Here is a 20,425-nt window from a genome sequence, read left to right on the forward strand (position 1 = left end):
GCGGTGGCCGCTCGTCTGCTCAGGTGTCGTGGACGGTGCACTGAGACGGGAACGTCCTCCCACACGAGGCTCTCGTCCCTCGCGCCGCACAGAGCATGAGGGAGGTGGGAACGCAGAGGAGACGTTTAGCCGGGAGGGACGAGAGTGGGCCTGGTCGTCACTCACCCCTGCCGCCCTCTGTTCCCCACCGACTTTGAGGACAAGTTGTGGGGTTCTGGTGACAGAGCTCTGTGAATTCGCCTGACCTAGAAACGGACCACAGCAGTGAGTTTGATCCCTGGTAAACGTCAGACAGTCGGTGCTCTGAGGAGGTTCCCGGCGACCTGATGGGGTGGGGTCTGGTGAGCAGAGAGGGTGGCTCGTGCCCGGCTGTGGCAAAGGCTTGGGGACAGCAGCGTCCCAGCGTCCAGGACTCTCCTCGTCTGGGGCTTGCAGTCTGGGCCCTCTGGAGAATCTCGCACCCCCCACGCGCCAGGTTCTGCTAGCCCCGCCGAGCACACAGAGGACGGAGCTGGCTCTGGGGGACCAGGGGGACCGCGGTGGCTGCTTAGTGAGTTGTGATGCCACAGAGCACTTCCGGATGTTTTCTCCCTGCGTCCTCAAAATTGCATGGTGGCGGGAAGGCAGTTACCAAAGCCAGTTTCATAGATGAGGCCACCGAATCCTGGAGCAACGTCTCACATTGACAAAGTGGTGCGTGGCAGCGGCTGAGGGCTCAGACCACAGGGCCACGCCCGAGGACACAGGCTCCCGGCCTCTGTCACGGCCCGCCCCACCCCTGCCCAATGCCCCGGCACACACAGGGCTGAACAGGACTCCGCGGTGCCGGCGCTGAATGCTAAACGTCCTGAACGCGTTTCTGAGACACTGGGGCTGTTCTCAGGCTGGCGCTGTCCCGCCAGGCGCTGACTGTCCCCGTCCGTTGAGCCTCCTGCCCCTGCTTCTGAGACCTCATGGGGTCCCACAGTTTTCCACGTCTCCTTTCTTGAGATGTGACGGAGCGGACTCCACAGAACTCGGAGGCCATCTGTAAACCCCAGGAGAGCGCAGTATGCACGTGTGCTCCGCTGTCTTTGGTCACCAGGTGGCTGCGGAAGCTTCCACGGCCTCCTTGCTGCCGACTTCCCTGCCCCTTTCTGCTCCTGAGACCCAGGAATCTCAGGCCCAGACTCCGTGGGCCGGGACTCGCCCAGCCGTGTCTGCAGGGCGCGAGACGCCAGCACGCGGAGCCCGGCCCCAGCTGGAGGCAGCTGCTCATGCCCATCCTGCCGGCGCCACTGTGGGGTCTCGGCTGTGCGCACAAGCCGGCCCAGGGCTCCCCGCTGCCCACTGAGAAAGGATTCAGCGGAGTGAGTCCTTGCGCTGCCTGGTGATGGAAACCCAGGTTTTCTGGCCACTCCTGGATTTTAAAAAATGGAAGGATCATTGGACGTCACCAGACGGTCTCAGTCCCAGGAATGTCAAGGCCCAACACGCTGAGCTTGTGCAGCCGTGAGCCTCTCCCGGGGCCACAGGTACTGACGCCTTCTCGCCCTGCCCCGTGTACCTGTCTTTTCTGCCCTCCCTGTCCTCATCCTGCTTCTGCCTGGACGCCCTTCCCCCCTCGATGCCCTTCCCCTCCCCATCGGCCACCTCCTCAGGGAAGCCCTCCAGCCTACCCCACACCCCGGCACCTGTTGGGGCTTGTTGGCTTGTCCGGGCTCGTCAGTAATGGTCCTTACTGCCCTGTGGCTGGTTTGGGTCCGCATCTGCATCCGCATCTGCCCTAGAAGCTCCTCACTGCCCTGGGGCCTCTCAGCACATGTGCTGGGCAAACTCCCTTCGCGGACGAGGCAAACACAGGGGCCAAACTGCCTGGCGGGACCAAGTGCCCCATGCCTCCGCCGTGGTCTCTTGCGCACACTGGCCCATGAACCTTATCACCGTCCCCACTTGAATCGGGATGGGCAGCTTAGACTTCCTCTTGTTTCAGTGTTGAAGAGGTTTTTATCCCGAAAGGGACGGAGCCTTTTCAAAACCCTGGCCACCAGGGCACACGCGCAGGACAGGTGGGCACAGGCTCCCCTTCGGAAGCAGGGAGGGCAGCGCTGCCTGGGGACTCGTGGGCCTGCGTAAGACCAGCCAGGGGCCGACGGATTGAACATTTGAAGCTGAGAAGGATGGATGCTGTTTCCAGGGTGCACGTTGGAGAAGGCGTGCGTCAGGCATCTGTGTGTGTGTGTGGGGGGGTGTGGTACAGCATGTGTGTAGAGTGTGATGTGTGTGGTGTGTGAGGTGTGTGGTATGTGTGTGGTGTGTGTGTGTGCTGTGTGGGATGTGTGAGGTGTGTGGTGTGTGTGTGTGTGCTGTGTGGGATGTGTGAGGTATGTGGTGTGTGTGTGGGGGTGTGTGTGAGGTGTGTGGTATGTGTGTGGGGTCTGTGGTATGTGTGTGAGGTCTGTGGTGTGTGTGTGTGCTGTGTGGGATGTGTGAGGTATGTGGTGTATGTGTGTGTGTGTGCGTGTGGTGTGTGGTATGTGTGTGGAATCTGTGGTTGTGTGTGTGTGTGTGTGTGTGATGTGAGGTGTGTGGGATGTGTGTGGTGTGAGGTGTGTGGGATGTGTGTGGTGTGTGGGATGTGGTGTGTATGTGTGTGGTGTGAGGTGTGTGGGATGTGTTTGGTGTGAGGTGTGTGGGATGTGTGTGGTGTGAAGTCTGTGGTGTGTGTGTGTGCTGTGTGGGATGTGTGAGGTATGTGGTGTATGTGGGTGTGTGTGTGTGTGTGTGGTGTGTGAGGTGTGTGGTATGTGTGTGGGATCTGTGGTGTGTGTGTGTGTGTGCTGTGAGGTGTGTGGGATGTGTGTGGTGTGAGGTCTGTGGTGTGTGTGTGCTGTGTGGGATGTGTGAGGTATGTGGTGTATGTGTGTGTGTGCGGTGACAGGTGTGTGGTGTGTGTGTGGTGTGTGAAGTGTGTGGTGTGTGAAGTATGTGGTGTGTGTGTGCTGTGTGGGATGTGTGAGGTGTGTGGTGTGTGGTATGTGTGTGTGGTGTGAGGTGTGGTATGTATGTGGTGTGTGAGGTGTGTGGTATGTGTGTGGGGTGTGTGGTATGTGTGTGTGAGGTTTGTGGTGTGTGTGTGGTATGGGGTGTGTGGTATGTGTGTGTGTGAGGTATGTGTAGTGTGTGGGGGGTGTGAGGTGTGTGGTGTGTGTGGTGTGTGAGGTGTATGGTATGTGTGTGGTGTGAGGTGTGTGTGTGTGATGTGTGGGGTGTGTGGTATATGTGTGTGCTGTGTGTGGGGTGTGGTATGTGTGTGGTGTATGAGGTGTATGGTGTGTGTGGTGTGAGGTGTGTGGTATGTGTGTGTGGTGTGTGTGTGTGCTGTGTGGGGTGTGTGAGGTGTGGTGGGTGTGTGTGTGCTGTGTGAGGTGTATGTGTGTGGTGTGTGTGTGTGTGCCGTGTGGGGGGTGTGAGGTGTGTGGTGTGTGTGTGTGTGTTGTGTGGTGTGTATGTGTGCTGTGTGGGGTGTGTGAGGTGTGTGGTGTGTGTGTGTGCTGTGTGGGGTGTGTGAGGTGTGTGGGGTGTGTGTACTGTGTGGGGGGTGTGTGCTGTGTGTGGGATGTGTGAGGTATGTGGGGTGTGTGTGCTGTGGGGTGTGTGAGGTGTGTGGTATGTGTGTGTGCGGTGTGTGGTGTGTGTGGGGTGTGTGTGCTGTGTGGGGTGTGTGAGGTGTGTGGTGTGTGTGCTGTGTGTGGGGTGTGTGAGGTGTGTGCTGTGTGGGGTGTGTGAGGTGTGTGGTGTGTGTGTGGGGTGTGTGAGGTGTGTGGTGTGTGTGCTGTGTGTGAGGTGTGTGGTGTGTGTGCTGTGTGTGAGGTGTGTGGTGTGTGTGTGGGGTGTGTGAGGTGTGTGGTGTGTGTGCTGTGTGGAGTGTGTGAGGTGTGTGCTGTGTGCTGTGTGGGGTGTGTGAGGTGTGTGGTGTGTGTGCTGTGTGTGGGGTGTGTGAGGTGTGTGCTGTGTGGGGTGTGTGAGGTGTGTGCTGTGTGTGGTGTGTGTGAGGTGTGTGGTGTGTGTGGGGGGGGTGTGAGTTGTGGTGTGTGCGTGTGTGCTGTGTGGGGTGTGTGAGGTGTGTGGTGTGTGGCGGGGGTGTGTGAGGTGTGTGGTGTGTGTGCTGTGAGGTGTGTGAGGTATGTGTGGGGTGTGTGAGGTGTGTGTGTGTGTGTGTGCTGTGTGGGGTGTGTGAGGTGTGTGGGGTGTGGCAGGGGTGTGTGAGGTGTGTGAGGTGTGGGGTGTGTGAGGTGTGTGTGTGTGTGTGTGTGTGCTGTGTGGTGTGTGGGGGGTGTGTGAGGTGTGGTGTGTGCGTGTGTGCTGTGTGTGCTGTGTGGGGTGTGTGGGGTGTGTGTGGGGTGTGTGAGGTGTGGTGTGTGCTGTGTGTGCTGTGTGAGGTGTGTGGGGTGTGTGTGGGGTGTGTGAGGTGTGTGTGCGTATGTGCTGTGTGGGGTGTGTGTGCGTGTGTGCTGTGTGGGGTGTGTGGGGTGTGTGAGGTGTGGTGTGTGCGTGTGTGCTGTGTGGGGGGTGTGTGGTGTGTGTTGTGTGTGTGGTGTGTGGCGGGGGTGTGTGAGGTGTGTGCTGTGTGTGCTGTGTGAGGTGTGTGGTGTTTGGGGGGGTGTGAGGTGTGGTGTGTGTGCTGTGTGAGGTGTGTGGTGTGTGCGTGTGTGCTGTGTGGGGTGTGTGGTGTGTGGGGTGTGTGAGGTGTGGTGTGTGTGTGTGTGCGTGTGTGCTGTGTGAGGTGTGTGGGGTGTGTGAGGTGTGGTGTGTGTGTGTCTGTGTGCTGTGTGGTGTGTGTGGGGTGTGTGAGGTGTGGTGTGCGTGTGTGCTGTGTGGGGTGTGTGCTGTGTGGTGTGTGTGTGTGCTGTGTGGGGTGTGTGCTGTGTGGTGTGTGTGTGTGTGTGTGTGTGCTGTGTGGGGTGTGTGCTGTGTGGGGTGTGTGGGGTGTGTGAGGTGTGGTGTGTGTGTGTGTGTGCTGTGTGGGGTGTGTGCTGTGTGGGGTGTGCCGGCACAGTGGCAGCTGGAATCCGGCATCCCAGTCCGCAGCGGCCCTTCCTTCTGTGCTGCGGGCCCTGCCCTCTGGTGGACGCGGCCAGCAGTGCGGTCAGTCCTGGGACCTGCAGTCCTGGGACCTCCCGTTCTGTTTGTGAGAACGTGCCCTGTGTACACCAGCTCTCAGGTGCTCTGGCCGGGCAACCTCCAGCCCGATGTGGTGGCTGCTGTCCCCTGGCTCTGCCTGAGACTGTGTTCACACTGCTGTCCCCACGGTCTGAGCTCTGAGGACGCAGCTCCGAGGAGAAGCTCTGCCACCCTGTCCAGCTGCACCTGAGGAGCCGGGAGCAGCTGCTGCACCTGCTGTGGTGTGCTCGATCCACTGTACTGTCCACGAAATCGTCTCCTAGTCTGTGTCCCGCGGCTCCTCCGTAGCATGAGCATTATTCACGGGGCTGGTGCTCCTGAGCCCTGCGGATGTGCGGAAGCTTCCCGGAGACCCTGGAATCCTTCCCCTGGACCTGCCCCGTGGTGACCGCCTCCCACGAGGGCTCCTCCCTGCAGCTTCCTGGCCATGTTCCCGGCCCAGCCTGGGGCTGCCACCTTCTCGGGCCACTGTCTTCACCACTCGTTGCCGTGATCTTTCTCTGTAACTGCTGCCCAGTGGGGTAGCCACAGACCACTCATGGCCATTTAAATTTAAAATGAAAATTAAATAAAATAAAAAATCCTGCCCTCAGCGAGGCTGCCATGTTAGACAGAGCGGGCCTCCCTGGGGCTGCGTGAGGGAGAATAAGGCCACGCCGTGAGGATCTGGCTCCCTGCCCTGCGCGGCACTTGCTGCACAGAAGCCACTGCAGGGCAGGGTGGGGACGGGGAGCCCCCCGTCCCCCCCTTCCCCTGCCCGTCCAGCGCCCAGGGCTGCCCGTAGCTCCTGGTCTGTGGGGGGCTGGGGATGGCGCAGAGGAGGCAGGGGGTGCCCAGAATCCTGCCCGTTTGCAGTTTGGCCTCCAGGTGGAAGGTGGTGCCTGGGGTGAGGCCGGGGTGGCTTGAGGAGGAGCCGGCTGAGCCCGGGCAGTGGTGGTGAGGACGCGGCAGGCGTCTCTCGGCGGGAGCTGCAGAGCAGGCGCTCTGGGGCTCGAGTGCCTGAGGGGCCCACGCCTACCTGGGTCTCCATTGGCGTGTTCCTGCGGACAGCGAGCGACTGGTCTCGCCGCACAGCCAGGACAAGGCCTGGGCCCTGCAGGCAGGTCAAAGGCGAGCTCGGGAGCCCTTCCTGGGCGAGGTGCTGGGCCCAGGGTCGGGGTCTCTGTGGCAGTGGCAGCCGAGGTGGGATGTGAGGACAGCTCCCTCACGCAGGGACGGCCACAGATGGGCGGGCTGTGGGGCGGGCCTGCCTGTCCACAGCACGGTGCGCCCGGCTCCCGACCTTCTCCATGCTCTCCTACCCCACCCACGCGTCCCTGCGGGGGACGAGGAAGGCCACCGAGCCCGTGGCCCCATGGATTCAGGTGACTCTCTGGCCAGGTGTCCAGACAGCTGGCCCCAGGCCGCCTGGGCCCTGCGTGGTGGTCACTTATGAGCTTAAACTCCCAACCAGCAGAGCCGGCCACACGCTCCGGGGAAGACGAACGCCCTCTGGGATTAAGGGATTTGCCACAAAGACAGCACTGCCGTCCTGGCTGCCAAAGACCAGGAAAGACCCTGGATCAGTTCTTGAAAACTAGATTCGCTCGTTCAGGGTTAGATCATGGCAAGCTCTGTTCCGCCACACCGGTCGGGGTGCCTGGGCCAGGCAGCCCCCACGCACAGGCTCCTGCCCAGGTGGGCCCCGGGAGGGTCTGCCCCGGGGAGGGTCCGCCCTGGGGAGGGTCTGCCCCAGGGAGGGTCTGCCCCAGGAGGGTCCCCAGGGCGAGTGTCAGCCCCAGCAAGGCCCCCCAGCGAGGTGTCTTCCCGGGCACATGTGGTTTTTACCTCTGACCACACGAGGGCGCCATTGGTCAAAACGCATCTTTCTGGGAAGTGACCACACTGGGCAGCTTTTCTCCCTCACTTTGACCCGTCTCTTGCTTCGTGAATGGTCTTTGTTTATTCTTACAACTAGTTGTGACACGTTTACAAATTGTGCATGTCGTCTCCGGAGGGTCTGGTTGTCTTGGGTTCCGACGTCGCGTGGTGGGTACGGTGGGTACCGTCTCCCTCGGGGGAGACCAGTCCTGTCGGGAACAAAGCTGGGAAACCGTGACCACTAATGCCGGCTCCCTGCGGAGTCACAGTGACCGAGACAGCAGCGCAAACAAAAGGGTCCTCAGTAAATGACCTGGGCGTGGGAAATTGGGGATTTTGGCCGCCCTGCCTCACACCGTATGTAAAAGTTACTGGTAACTTCAGGTAGATCACAGGTTTAAATGTGAAATGCAAAGTGACGTGGCTTCTAGACAAGCAGGAAAACGTCCGCCTTGAGGTAAGAAAAGCCTCCTTACACGAGACTGAAACACGGTTATAAACGGGAAGGCCGGCAGGTCGGGCCACCTCAGTGTCACTCACGCTGTGCTTCTGCTGAATCTGTCGTAATTGGACAAAATGTTCTTGTAAAAAGCGTCACAGTCCCAGGAAAGGAACTTAAGTGCCACATACTCTGTCCTGAGTGGGCCGAGATGACCTCCCAGCAACACGGGGAGGCCTTTCTGTGCCCTGGGACCCTGCCTGCCACTCCGCCGTCCCCTCCTCGCCCTCCCGGCCTGGCGCTCGTCCCAGCTCCCCCGTCCTCGCGTCTGTCTGCTCCCTGCCCGCCGCGCCCCGGGGAGAAGCGTCCTCCTGCTGCCCTGCGAGTCCCTGCCGAGAGATGCCGCAGGCCAGGCACGGGCGGGGCACGGCTCAGCTGTGTCCACGCTGCTTCCGCCTGGCGACCCGGCAGCCAGGGTCTCCGCTCGGGAAGGCCCAGCAGATCATACGTTCCTGAAGCATTTATGGGGCCTCGGTGCCTTTTTTGTTTATTTGGGCCACAAGTGAGCTCATCGGCCTCTAACCCAGCTGCCGGGCGGCCCGCCAGGGCGGCCCCTCCGAGGCCAGCTGTCGTAGGGTTGAAGCCAACATCGGGGTGTCTGTGGGCCGTATTTGTGCCCAGGGTGCTGCTTCTGGCCTGGCTGGCAGCCTCAGCGTGACCTCCTGCAGGCCCCCTCCTGTGCCACCAGCTTCAGAGAAACCAGCCCATAGCTGGGCCCTCGGGGACCCCAGGCATGTTCCTGCTGGAGCCAGGCCGGGCCGCACCCCTGTCCCTCTGGCGCGAGCGGTCACAGATGCGGGCGTAGGTCAGGGCTCCACCAGCCCCAGGCTGTGCCTTGCTGGGTGGGGTTTCGGCCCCAGGAGAGCCACGTGCTGCTGGCCCCGCTCTCTGGGGCCACCGCCCCGTCGTCACACTGCCTTGCTGGGGACCTGCGGACAGAGCGGGCAGGGGACACGTAGGAGGTCTCTACGCCCTCACGTCAGGCGCTTTCTCAGTCTAGTTTTTGCACCTTTGGGGTCGGTTTCCCAGAACGTGGCCGGAGAGGAGCTGTGGGCCGTGGGCGAGTGCTCACCTGGGCCCCCCGCGGAGGGGCCGTGGCTGGGGACAGGTGTGTGGGCCTCTGGGGACGGGTCCCACTCAGCACCGCCCCTCGGCCCCTGAAGCCGGAGGACCCTGCCTGGCGCGGACACTGGGGGGAGGAAGGGGCTGCCGTGTCCCCCGCCCGGTGGGGCCGGAAGCTTTGGCGTCAGGAGTGGGTCTCGCCTCCGTGGGCGACCTGAGCGTGTGGATAGACGCTCGCAGGCCGGGCCGCAGCGTGTGTGAGGGCCAAGCACCATGGGCCCGTGTGTGAGGCCACAGCAGGGACATCCTGGTGCAGATGCCGGACGGAGGCCGTTCGCCTGTGGCGGGCATTGCCCGTAGCGAAGCGCGTCTCACGGTGGACGCAGAGTTGGGAGCGTGAGGCCGAGACCCCCCAGTGGTGCGAGCTCCACTTCAGGGACAAGGGGGAGTCAGGCCTGGCCACAGCCGGGTGCCTGCGCGGGCGGCGGGGGCCACCACCGCTCACGATGTGCAGAAATGGAAACGCATGGTTCATGCCCCGCCGCCTGCCCAGGGTGCCCCCAGCCCCCCACCCGGGGCCGTGGCTCCCTCCAGCTCACGCTGCACATGGCCGGGCGGGACCTTGCTCAGACCCCGCTTGTGGACGTGAAGGTGCTCTGCCGGGCTCGCTGGGCTGAGGACGGGGTGCGCCATGGAGACCGGCCTCCCGGCTCTCCGCCCTTCGCCACGGCAGGCGTGGGCGCAGAGAGACCCCGGCGCTGCCCAGGGCGGAGGCAGCCCTGGCGCCATGCGGGGCGGGGTGGGGGTGGGGCCCGTGGGTCAGGCTGCCTCGGAGCCGCACTTCTGAGGTGCAGACGGCTTCGTGGGGACGTGGCGGCGTCGGCACCGCTGCAAACCTCCCGTGCCTTGGCGCCTCTCTAGAGGGGGCGTGGCCGGGTGGCCCCCCTCAGCAGAGCTCCTGCCAGGGACGCAGCCGCACGCAGCACACACCACTCAGATGCGCGTGGTGCGTCTCTGTCCCCGTCACCAGATCTGAGTCAGCAGGATCTTGCACTTCGGCTGGGAAGCTCCAGCTTTGCTAGGAGACGCTGGCGGCAGGTGGAGCTCTTCACGCGCTGTGTGATTCGCGTGTGCTCTGTGTGACCCTGGTCCCCACGGAACCCAGAAAGGCTCCCTTAGACGCGCTCGGAGACTGCAGTCCGTGCCGTGAGCCTGCCTGTCTCGGAGCAGCGCAGCCGCCGGCAGTACAGCTTGCCTTGGCTGTGAATTGCTCTGACAGCCAAGGACCTCCCCCGCTCCACACTGTGACCCGGGCTCCGGCCAGCAGGCCCCGCCGAGGGGCAGAGGGCAGAGGTCGCGGTTCCCCAGCAGCTCGCGGCTGAGCCTGACAGATGTGGCTGTTGCCGGGAGCCCAGTCTCGCCTCCCGCTGCCAGCAGATGCTCCGGAGCCTCCGGAAGCCTCAGGCATTTTCTCCTGGAGCCGCAGCAGCTCTGTCAAGAGCAGTTTTGTGACACGGATGAAGACGGGCCCCACGGATGCCAGGACTGGCGTGATGTACGGGCTGCAAAGCCGGCTTTGGAGGTTTAACTGCCTGAGCTCCAGGAAAGACGGGCTTCGCTGGATCTTTGAACTGGGGCGGTCGTGTTAGGCTGAGAAATAAAAACATACCAGGAATATCGTCCGTGTTCGGATGAGAGCCAGTTCTGGGAATTGTGGGGAAGGGCTGCCGCCCGTGGGGACGTGGCCAAGACCTCCGCTTGGCGCCCACCTGGCCTGTGTGGCGGGAACGGCACAGGATTGCGGGGGCTTCACTGCGAGGTTTGCTCGGGGGACCCTGGACCGCCTTGCGCACACTGACCCAGCTCTTGTCCTCGTTTCAGCTTGCAGGATGCTGGCGTCGGCTTCATCCTGGTCATAGACCGACGGCGGGACAAATGGACCTCTGTGAAGGCGTCGGTCCTGCGGATCGCGGTAAGTCCCTGGGCGGGTGACGGCACGTCCTCTTCATGATGCCGCCGGGGGGTGTCCTCCGGGCTCCAGCCGCGCCGCCTGGGCAGCTGAGTCGCCGGTGCCTGTGTGCCGGTTCTCAGATGGGCCAGCTCTTCGGGAGTCTGTTAAAATTTGGAAACGGTTCCCCAGCCCGACAGTCCTCTGTTTCTGAACACCGAGTGTGTGAGATGCTCGAGATTCTAACACGCGTCGGCTCTTACACGGAGCACGGGATTTTGGGGAGGCAGGGTCTGAGTGTGTCACAGGCAGCCCTCAGGCTGCAAGTCTGAAATCACGTTGAACAGCTTCTCCTCTGTCCAAACAGGCTGCTCACGCGTTGTCTTTAAGACTCAGTGAGATGCCATAGCCTTCCCTGGTGGCCCCGCGAGCCTGTGGTCACCTCCTCTCCCAGGCGTGGTCTTTGCCTCCGGGAGCCGTGTGCAGGTGTGCGCCGCCCTCGCGACAGAGAGGCGCTGGGCTGTGATCACGGATGGGGGAGACTGAGCCGGCAGAAACCCGAGCCCTAACTGTTTCCGGGGGTGGCCCCCACCTCCACGCGGGAACTCGCGAGGCCCCTCCCTGCCGTCAGTCTTGGCTCCGCTGCAGCCGAAGGACAGAAACACTTTGCCGACCGCAGGCCGGTGGTCCTCGCCGCGCAGGCTCCGCTGCTCCCCCCAGCCCCGGGGAGGTCAGGGTTCGAGGCTGCCCTGGGGCTCCCCAGCCTCTCAGGGCAGCTGGCCGAGGTCGGGGGTCGTGGAAGGGTCAGGTCCTTTCCCTGCAGACGGCCCCACTGTGTCACCTCCGGCAAGGATGAGGCTCAGCACCTGCCCTGACTCAGAACCGTCGTGTTGGCGCAAACCTGTCCTTAAGCTGCTAGTTCTCACGGGGTTCGTGGGGATCCCGCGTCCCCCTGTGCACACACGCAAACACACGCAAACACTCGCATGCACACACGGCACGTCTCTCTGCTGAGCTCCTGCGAGGCTCAGCCCCTCACCTCCACCGAGGGCCACGCTGTTCCCTGTCCCAGCCGGCATCATTTACCTGAGGTAACTTGGAACACTTCCGGGTGTCAAAAGAAGTGGGCGTGTCGTATAATCAGCTTTCCTTTGTTTTAGCATCCCCGGAATTTTAGAAAGTGCTTTTGATAAGCTGCCACCAGTTAACAGCCAACGTGTCCATTTCGTTAAACTTGAAGGTGAATTTGCATGTGATGTCATAGCAGCCTGTTTAAAAATCGTAAGGCCCTGCTGGCTCCGGCCCACCGCGGACGTGTGGCAGATACTTCTTGAATGGCCAAGTTAGTCCCGGGCTGGACCCAGGAAGTTCCCACACGCAGGTCACTGTTTGAGGAAAAGACACACGTTTATGGCGGCCGCGTGTTTCAGACGGACCCAGCTCCTCCACGCTCCGCACCGCTCAGCACCGCGGCGCTTCCTGGCGTGGACAGCAGGAGTCCGCGTCCTTGCCGTGGCGTTCCGGGCTGCCAGGAACCGGGGTGCCCTCGTGGCCCCGTGGGGTCCGAGCGCCGTGGCCCCTCACGCCTCGTGGCAGCGTGTCTCTGCCTGTGCACACGCACCCCCGGGACGTCCCCCAGCCGCGGCCGGGCAGCTTCTCCTCGTCCTCCTCACAGCGCTCACGCGGCACCTCCGCGGGAAGCCCCCAGGGCCAGACCTCGTCGCTCTCTGAAGCTGCTGCCCGGCCCAGGCCGGAGCTGTGACGGCCGCGCGTCCCCCGGCGGGCCCGGTGCCTCCTGCCCCCGTCGCCCGTCTCTCCTCGGTCAGGCCCGCGTGTGACGGCAAGAGGAGCCCCAAACACACGGCTGCTTTTCCAGAAGCACAGACATTGTTTTTGGAGACCGAGACAGTCCCGTGGGGCAGCAAGGAGGGCTCCGCACCGGCGTGGCGGTGCAGGTGTCGTGCGGTTTCGTCCCGGGGCTGGTGAGCGAGGATTCCTGCAGCGCCGGCCGCCTTTGGCTTTGCTCCGTGAGAATCATAACTGGAAAGTTAGCGTGTGAGCTTTTGTTCTTGCAGTGACTCTTGTACCGTAAAGATAGGATCTTCCTATTCTTTTTCCTATAATTCTCAGACTTCGCCAGCACTGGTTTGGAAATAGAAGTTTGCATGTTTCCATCGGAATTGCCAAGAATTCTCTTTGAACTCTGGTGCTTTCTTGTCAGAGGAGTTCGCTGATCACGTTAATGCAGATTCCATTCATGTGTCCACTCGTGTCCTGAGACGCCTCTGTGTGCCAGGGCCGGCCCAGGCACTGTGGGCTTCAAAGCGGGGAATGGACAGGAGCACCCAGGCAGGGGACGTGGTGGTCCCAGGAGCACCCAGGCGGGGGACGTGGTGGTCCCAGGAGCACCCAGGCGGGGGACGTGGTGGTCCCAGGAGCACCCAGGCGGGGGATGTCATGGTCCCACAGTGCATATAACCAGGGGACGTGGTGGTCCCACGGTGCACCCAGCCAGGGGACATCGTGGTCCCAGGAGCACACAGCCCGGGAACAGCGTGGACAGGGCCAGACCGGGAGGGCTGCGGTGGGAAGGGCGTGAAGGGGAGAAGGTCTGGCCTCTGTCCGTGTACTGCGTGATGCCGGGGAGGACAGGCCTGGATCGATTCCACGGGCTGTGGGTTGTCGGGGCTGCGTGGCTGACCTGGTGGGTGCCAGGCGGGGCAGGCGCTGGCGTGCGGTGCCACCACCCCGGGCCACGGGCCTCAGCAGGGGGCTCTGCCTCCACACACGCATCCAACGTGGCTTCAGGAAAACGACACTTGGCGTGGCCACGGCCAGCGCCCTGGGGAGGATTCTTAGCAGGCGCCAACACTCACCGAGGACGATGCCGCCAGGGCGCCCCGCTCCTGGTGCCGCAGGGCAGGGCAGAGGCGGCGGCAGAGCCTCCTGTCGTCTCCGAGTGCGCTGGCGCTTAGGTAATGCGCCATAGTTAAGTGTCTATTTTTAGCCGCCATATGTGCCATCTCATGAGCTGAGCTCTCCCTAATTTGGGATGTTCTTTTTTCTTTTTTGGGTACCTTCAGCTTGGCTTGGAATAGAAAAATAAGACACTGGAAGTCAAAATCCAACGTTCCTTAGAGCGGACGCCCACGGACAAAGCCCGTCGACTGTGACGAGGGTTGGGGGAGGGGGCCGGGTCTCAGCCGAGGGGCAAAGGCAGGACGGCAGGACCCTCCGCTGGGCATTCGCCGTCGTCCCTTTCTCTGTCAGCGCCGGCGCAAGCCTTGGACTGTCCTTGGGTGGGTGTGACTCTTACAGAACACGAAGTGCCTCTCCTGGGACTGCGTTTCACAGTGTAGACCCTTCCGCCGTGCTGCGTGTGTGCGTGTGGTCATGTTCCTGATCTCATGACAGAGTGTTCACGTCTGTGCCTAGAAGAACTAGCTTATTTCAACCTAAATCTCTGCCCTAGAGCATGTGACTCAAGAAAATTGAATTTAAGTCATGTTTGGTCTGCGTGGGACCAGAACGCCGGTTTCTGCCTGTGAAGCCCCCGGAGCAGTCTGTGCCCAGAAGGCACGAAATGAAGGACCTGGGGGACCCGGGACTCTCTGTTCATCCGGCAGACTTCTCACACTCGGCAGAACGCGACTGTGTGAGGCGCTGCGGTGGGATTCGCACCCTGCGCTGGTTACGGGCTGGAGAGGGTGTGGACGGCGACAGCCCGCGAAGGCCGGGTGGGGGCCGGAGCTTCCCCGGAACACAGGGTGGGGGCCGGAGTGTCGGGGGGCAGCAGGAGAGCACAGGCTTCCCAGGGGGAGGGTCCCCCCACCTGGGTGCCCCCTGGGGAGGTGGACCCGCCCCAGACGGCGGAGGGCTGGACGGTGGTGCCGGCCCCCGCTCGGGAGCCCTGGCCCTCGCCGAGGTGGCTGAGCCTGCCCAGGGCAGGGCCGCGGGGCACAGCTGAGCGTGGCCCGGGCCCAGCCCTGTTTTGGGGTATGGGACCAGGCTCTGTGAGCACCTCCTAAGTGCCAGCCGCTGTTGCAAAATGTGGTTAAACTCGCCCTGTGTGCTTGTCAACCTGCGTGGGCACCAGGCCCCGGGAGCCGGGGACCTGCAGGCAGGCAGGACGCGTGTGGGCAGCCGGACCTTCCCGCCGCGGGGCCCAGCCGGGCATTGGGCAGTGTGGGTCCCCGCAGAGTGTTCTGCAGGGGAGGCAGCCCCGAGACTCACTGCAGGGACGTGCCCTGCGCCGTGGTCCTCCGTGAACAACCAACCTCCGTGTTCATGCAGCTGCCTTTCGTGCTGGCGTCTGAACAGTCTCCACAGCGCTGTCAGATGGGGGCTCTTGGGGGGCCCAGCCCGTCCTCACTGTGTCTTGCTGGACCCCAAAATCCCAGAGTCTGGTGGCTGCCGCTGCCCGCTCTGCGGCTCCTTCTGGGGAGCTTGAGGGCTGCAGGCGACGGTCACGCTGGCGAAGCCGTCTGTTGCCACAGCAGAGTCCCCGGTTCTGGGCCATCGATAAGGAAAGGGATTTATTTCTCACAGCTGTCGGGCTGCACGTGGCTCGGGTCTCTGTCCCGTCCTGCGAAGCCACGGTCCCCTCCCGCAGAGCCCGCCAGGCTTCCGATCCCACACTCCACGGACAGGGCAGAGCCCAGCGGCCTGTTCCCCACAGGCTGCGCCCGGTGAGGTCTCCACACGGGCTTTGGGGGAGACAGACGCTCACACCACGGCACACGCGTGTTTCAAGACAGCTGAAGGAGCAGGTTTCACATGTTCTCACCACGCAGTAGAGCACGTGGCGGTGAACTGGGTCTGACTGTGCTGAGTTTGTTCCCAACCCCGTCTCCGTTGGGCAGAGCGAGTGTGTGAGGTGCCGGCGTGTTAATCAGCCTGGTGTATTCATTCCACACGTGTGCATGCCACTTATAAATTAAAAATAAAAATAAATTTTTGAAAAAGTTGAGGAGAGAAAAGAAATAAAGAACCGGGGTCATCCTCGCGCTCGGGGGCTCTCACCGCGGCGAGGAGAAGAGGGCCCAGCGGCTCCCTGGGGGCCGGCGCCTCCTGGCCGCGCTCCCCGCGGCCCCCGACAGGCCCTGTGGGGGCGGGGAGTGCGCTCGCGAGGCCTCTCCAACACGGCGCTGTATTTAGCTTGATGCGTGGAGACTGTGTGTTCGCTTCATTTATTTTTGGCCACTTAGAGCTCATTGCGCCTCGTGTGCTGGTGACTCAGAGCACAGGGCGGAGTTAGCGCTGGACTGGGGGGTAGATTTAGCCACTAAGTAAATGGAAGGACGGAGGCTTGAGGTGTATCAGCTTAGAACCTTTTTCCTGAACTTTTAATTTTGGAAAACTGCAAATCTACAGAGAACTTGGGAGAGTGGTACAGACACTACACACACACGCAGACATACACAAACACATGCAACAGACACACATGCATTATACGTAACACACAAGTACGCCTACACACACACACACACATGCACACACACACAGATACATGCAGACACACAGACATACACATTCATACACAAACCCACATGCAACACACATGCATTATACATAAAAAATGGTGAGGCCTCTGGGAGGGACTAGTGGCAGGGACCATTTTTATCCGAGTGTGGACGTGGCCCTGTGGGGACTCCGTGGCCGTGTGGCCGGCTGCGGGTGGCGCTGCCCACGTTGGGCCGTGCTGTCCACAGAGGTGGCCACGCTGCCCACGTTGGGCCGTGCTGTCCACAGAGGTGGCCACGCTGCCCACGTTGGGCCGTGCTGTCCACAGAGGTGGCCACGCTGCCCACGTTGGGCCGTGCTGTCCACAGAGGTGGCCACGCTGCCCACGTTGGGCCGTGCTGCCCACGGCGGTGACGCAGCCCCCCCCCCCCAACCCCGCAGGCGTCGTTCCCGGCAAACCTGCAGCTCGTCCTTGTTCTTCGCCCGACGGGGTTTTTCCAGAGGACCCTCTCCGACATCGCCTTTAAATTCAACAGAGATGACTTTAAGATGAAGGTGCCGGTGAGTACGCCCGTGCCCGCGGCAGCTCTGGGCTGCTGGAACCCGCCCGTCACCCTCTCCGCCCGTCCGAACTCTCCAGGCGCGGCCCCAGTGCCGTGGCCCCGCGCAGAGCCTGTGGCGCTTGGTCGGAGGCCGCACTTCCTGTCCCCACTGTCCCCACCCCGTCCCCAGCTCAGTCCCTGCTGTGCAAACCCTGGCCTGGGACAGGCCACCGAGTCATGGGACAGGGTCACACCTGCCAAGCTGCAGAGGAGAGACCCCAGGGCGAGAGCCGCAGCCCTCCAGTGAGCGCGGTCCCCACTCTGCCAGGCGGGACGCAGGCCATCCCTGCCCTGGCCCACGCCTGCAGCCCCACACGCGTGGCCTGTCTTAGCGCTGCCCGTCCCATCAAGGAAGGGCACTTTTTAGTGTTGATCTGTTGTCCTTTACAAACCAAAAGTCATAAAGTCCCTTAAAGCCCGTGGACCGCGGAGCCCGTGTCCCCTGGGCCTGGCCGTCAGCCCCAGCTGAGCCAGACGGGGCTGCTGGTCGGAACCTCCGCGGACTCATTTCTTCTCTGTCCCAGTGGGGACAGGAGCTCTGGGAAGCCTGAGACCGGGCTGTAGACCCCTCTCCGTGAGGTCCTCTCCTGCCCCTCGGTATGCAGGTGGCAGCGGCCATGCTCCGCGCCTGCCCAAAAGCCGCTCCTGCCCCCTCTGCGGCCCCCTGACCTCTGCCCCCGGCACACTCAGGCCCTTCTCTGACCGAGATGGGGGAGACTGGTCTGGGCACTTTGACCTCCTCCAGCCCTCCCGCCCTGCCGCCCCGACTGCAGCCCGCCCGGGAGCTGCTCCGTGACCTGCCGCCTGGCGCGGGGCAGGAGGACGCTCTGCACGGCCAGGCCACGTGTGGGCCCTGCAGGGTCTCTGTGTGAGTCACGCCTCGGTGGCCCTGAGAACCACAGGCTCCCGGGTCCCTGGGAGGACCTCGCACCCGGCAGGCCTTGTGCACAGAGACCTTGTCCCTCAGCGACCCGCTTGCCGGAGGGGACTCCTGCCCGTTGGGGGAGGGGCGCGTACCGACACTGGGAGCAGCCAGAGCCCGTGTGCGGCTCCTCACTCCACGGACAGCGCCCCTTGGCAGTCACGCGTGTGCTGTGACTGGTGATGGGTGACAGGCATCTGGCAGGTGCTCCGCACTGACAGCCGCTCTCTACCGCAGACCACCCTGGGAAGTGGGGTCCCCCCGCCAGTGCTGGGGTCCCCCCTGCCAGTGCCTCTGCTGTGCTGGAGCAGAACCTCCGGCACCGTCAGATGCTCGGGCCCATTTTAGATCATTCTCCAGGACTGTGGAAAGGGCCGCGTGGAGGCTGCGGCTGTTGAAGATGCGTGCACATCCGTGTTCTGGGCCACGTGCCGAACTCGGTGCCAGAAGGAAACTACCCTGCAGAGCAGCGGGTTCCTGCCCCCTCTGTCGCGGCCGAGCACACGCGAGGCGCACACGGGACGGCAGAGGCCACGGGGGTGGGGGGTGGGGTGGGGTGCTGAGCCCTCAGACCAGTCAGTTGGCCTCGCTGGTCCTGGTCGGGAGTCAGGGTCACCGGGCGGCTTCTGAATAATCTTGTTAAACAGCAGAGAGGGGGTGGAGCCGTCTCTACTGAGAACTTTGTTTTCTAGTTGAAACTGGCAATTTAACAGATTTTTTAAATAGAGATTATTCCTCAGTCGAGGGTTCTCAACGTGGGCGCCGTCGGCAGTCTGTGTGGCAGGCGTCTCCGCCGCGGGGTTCTAGCGGCTCTGCCGGCCTCCTTCCCCGATCCTCCCCCGGTGTGACAGCCCAGAACGTCTCCAGGCATTGCCCAATGTCCCCGGGGGGCAAAGTCGCCCCCAGCTGAGGACCCCTGCATTGAACTGACACTGTCTGATGACCTCAGCGCCGAGCTCTGCGGGCCTGTCCGGCAGCTCACAGAGCAGAGGCTGTTTGTATCTGAAACCCACGACGGCAGGCGCCACGCAGGGCCAGAGAAACACAGAAAAGTAAAGACAAGGCGTGTGGGGGAGAACTGGCCTGGCCTCCGTGCTGGGGGTTCCCCGTGTCGGGTGTGACCTCGGGCACCGCCAGCCTGTCCCTCGGCCTGGCCTCGAGGTGCTGCGTGGACTCACTGGCGCCCACGTGACCTCGCGGTGCGCCTAGCAGGACAAGGGACCAAAACTGCCTGTCTGAGCCCCGAGCACAGTTCCGTCAGTCTCGCACGTGCCGCTGCCGCGGAGGGCGAGGACGCCTGTCGGGGTCTGCTGCACGCGGGCTCCTGCCGAGGTGCGCTCGGTGACGGCATCACGGGTCACCTCGAGCCGGCGAGGGCAGCCGTACGCGCCCACTTGTGAGCGAGACGCTGAGGCGGAATCGGCGACTCGCCTGGCGTGGACCGGCCGGGAGGTGGCAGTGCTGGGACTAGCCCAGGTCCACTCCAGGTCACGGCCACCGCAGCGTCCAGGGCGGGGACACGTCCTCTCTGAGCCGCTGGCCCTCCTGCCCGTGGGGTGGTGCTCGCCGGGAGCCAGTGGTAACCCACAGGGCAGCCCTGGGCGCCGTGACCCACTCCCTCCCCTGCAGGTCATGATGCTGGGCTCGGTGCCAGAGCTCCACGGCCACATCGACAAGTCACAGCTGACCGAGGACCTCGGGGGGACCCTGGACTACTGCCACACCAGGTGGCTGTGCCACCGCACAGTGAGTCGGCTCGGTGCTTGGTGGGCTGTGCTGCTAATTCGTAGTTACTGCCACAGGGCTGCGCTTGCCTGACCACGCTGCCTTTTCCAAAAACACATTCACGTCAGCGCAAGCCTCCTTCCCCAAGAATGAGCAGATGGTCTCAGTGGACCTTAGTCATCGTAAAGACATAACATGAGTAATAAGTTTGGGAGTAGCTTTCTCTGGGCTGGGAGACAAAAAAGAAAAGGAAAAACACAACACAAAGCCCTGTGTTGTTGTGGCTTGTGACACTCACCCCTCTCCACACGGAGAGCGAGGACTCCAAGCGCAGAATGACTCTGGGCAATGGGGAAATTTGTGAATTGTGCCTGGTATGTTCCTGAAGAAACGCTCGGGGTGGGGACTGGGGGAGGCGCACGCATCAGCCGGTCCCACTCTGGCCGCCAGCTGGTCCACGTCCCGCCGGTGACTGTGGCGTGGGCTCAGTGGTGACCGTTGTCCCCTCTCCCGAGGCCATCGAGAGCTTCGCCGTCATGGTGAAGCAGACGGCCCAGACGCTGCAGGGCTTCGGGACGGAGCTGGCCGAGACGGAGCTGCCCAACGACGTGCCGTCCACCCGCGCGGTGCTCTGCGCCCACACCGAGAAGAAGGACAAAGCGAAGGTACGTGCGGCCTCTGCGGGGCGCGGCGGTCGGGCGGCGCCGTGGGTCTTCCCAGCCGCGGGCGAAACGTGGCGGAGGCAGAGTCCGTGTGGGCGCAGGCGAGACTGAGAACTTGAGCAGCTTCCAGGGACGCGTCTGGCCAGTCGGCTGGGCGGCCCCTGCTGGGACCCGACGTGCTCCTCAGCTCGGTGCAGCCGTGGCCCTGCGCACCCCGCGCTGAGTCCCCACCCTGCCTGCGCACGGCGTCACCCCGAGGGTCCATCCTCACCCCTGCGGGACGTCACACTGCCGGCCACGCGGGTGCCGGGCCGGGGGCTGCGGCGAGGCTGTGCTGTCCCCGCAGGAGGACATGCGGGTGGCGCTGGAGGAGGGCCGCGGCGTCCTGGACAGCATCAGCGCCCCGCTGGCCCAGGGCCCGGAGCACGGCGTGAACCAGGACCAGCTGGACAACCAGACCACCGTGCAGAGGTGAGGCCCGGCCGCCTGTGCCCTGGCCGCCCTGGCCGCGGGGCAGCA

The 20,425-nt window shown here is 63.1% G+C and overlaps 2 protein-coding genes across 5 annotated transcripts in view; one reads left to right on the forward strand and one right to left on the reverse strand.

The window, feature by feature from the left end:
- The window catches only part of MCF2L (MCF.2 cell line derived transforming sequence like), a 72,697-nt gene that overhangs the window by 29,948 nt on the left and 22,324 nt on the right, over positions 1–20,425 (forward strand). For all 4 annotated transcript variants that reach the window (XM_069467794.1, XM_069467792.1, XM_069467793.1 and 1 more), the window contains exons 4-8: positions 10,466–10,556; positions 16,437–16,556; positions 19,149–19,265; positions 19,760–19,909; positions 20,253–20,377. In XM_069467794.1, coding sequence (XP_069323895.1) covers positions 10,466–10,556; positions 16,437–16,556; positions 19,149–19,265; positions 19,760–19,909; positions 20,253–20,377 — 603 coding nt within the window. The remainder of the gene's footprint in view (positions 1–10,465; positions 10,557–16,436; positions 16,557–19,148; positions 19,266–19,759; positions 19,910–20,252; positions 20,378–20,425) is intronic.
- Positions 6,812–20,425, reverse strand: part of GRTP1 (growth hormone regulated TBC protein 1) — a 199,161-nt gene continuing 185,547 nt past the window's right edge. Inside the window, exon 8 of the transcript XR_011233487.1 lies at positions 6,812–6,832. The gene's annotated coding sequence lies outside the window, so the exon portion shown is untranslated. The remainder of the gene's footprint in view (positions 6,833–20,425) is intronic.

This window comes from Eulemur rufifrons, chromosome 4 (genome assembly GCF_041146395.1).
Source record: "Eulemur rufifrons isolate Redbay chromosome 4, OSU_ERuf_1, whole genome shotgun sequence".
Lineage (NCBI taxonomy): Eukaryota > Metazoa > Chordata > Mammalia > Primates > Lemuridae > Eulemur > Eulemur rufifrons.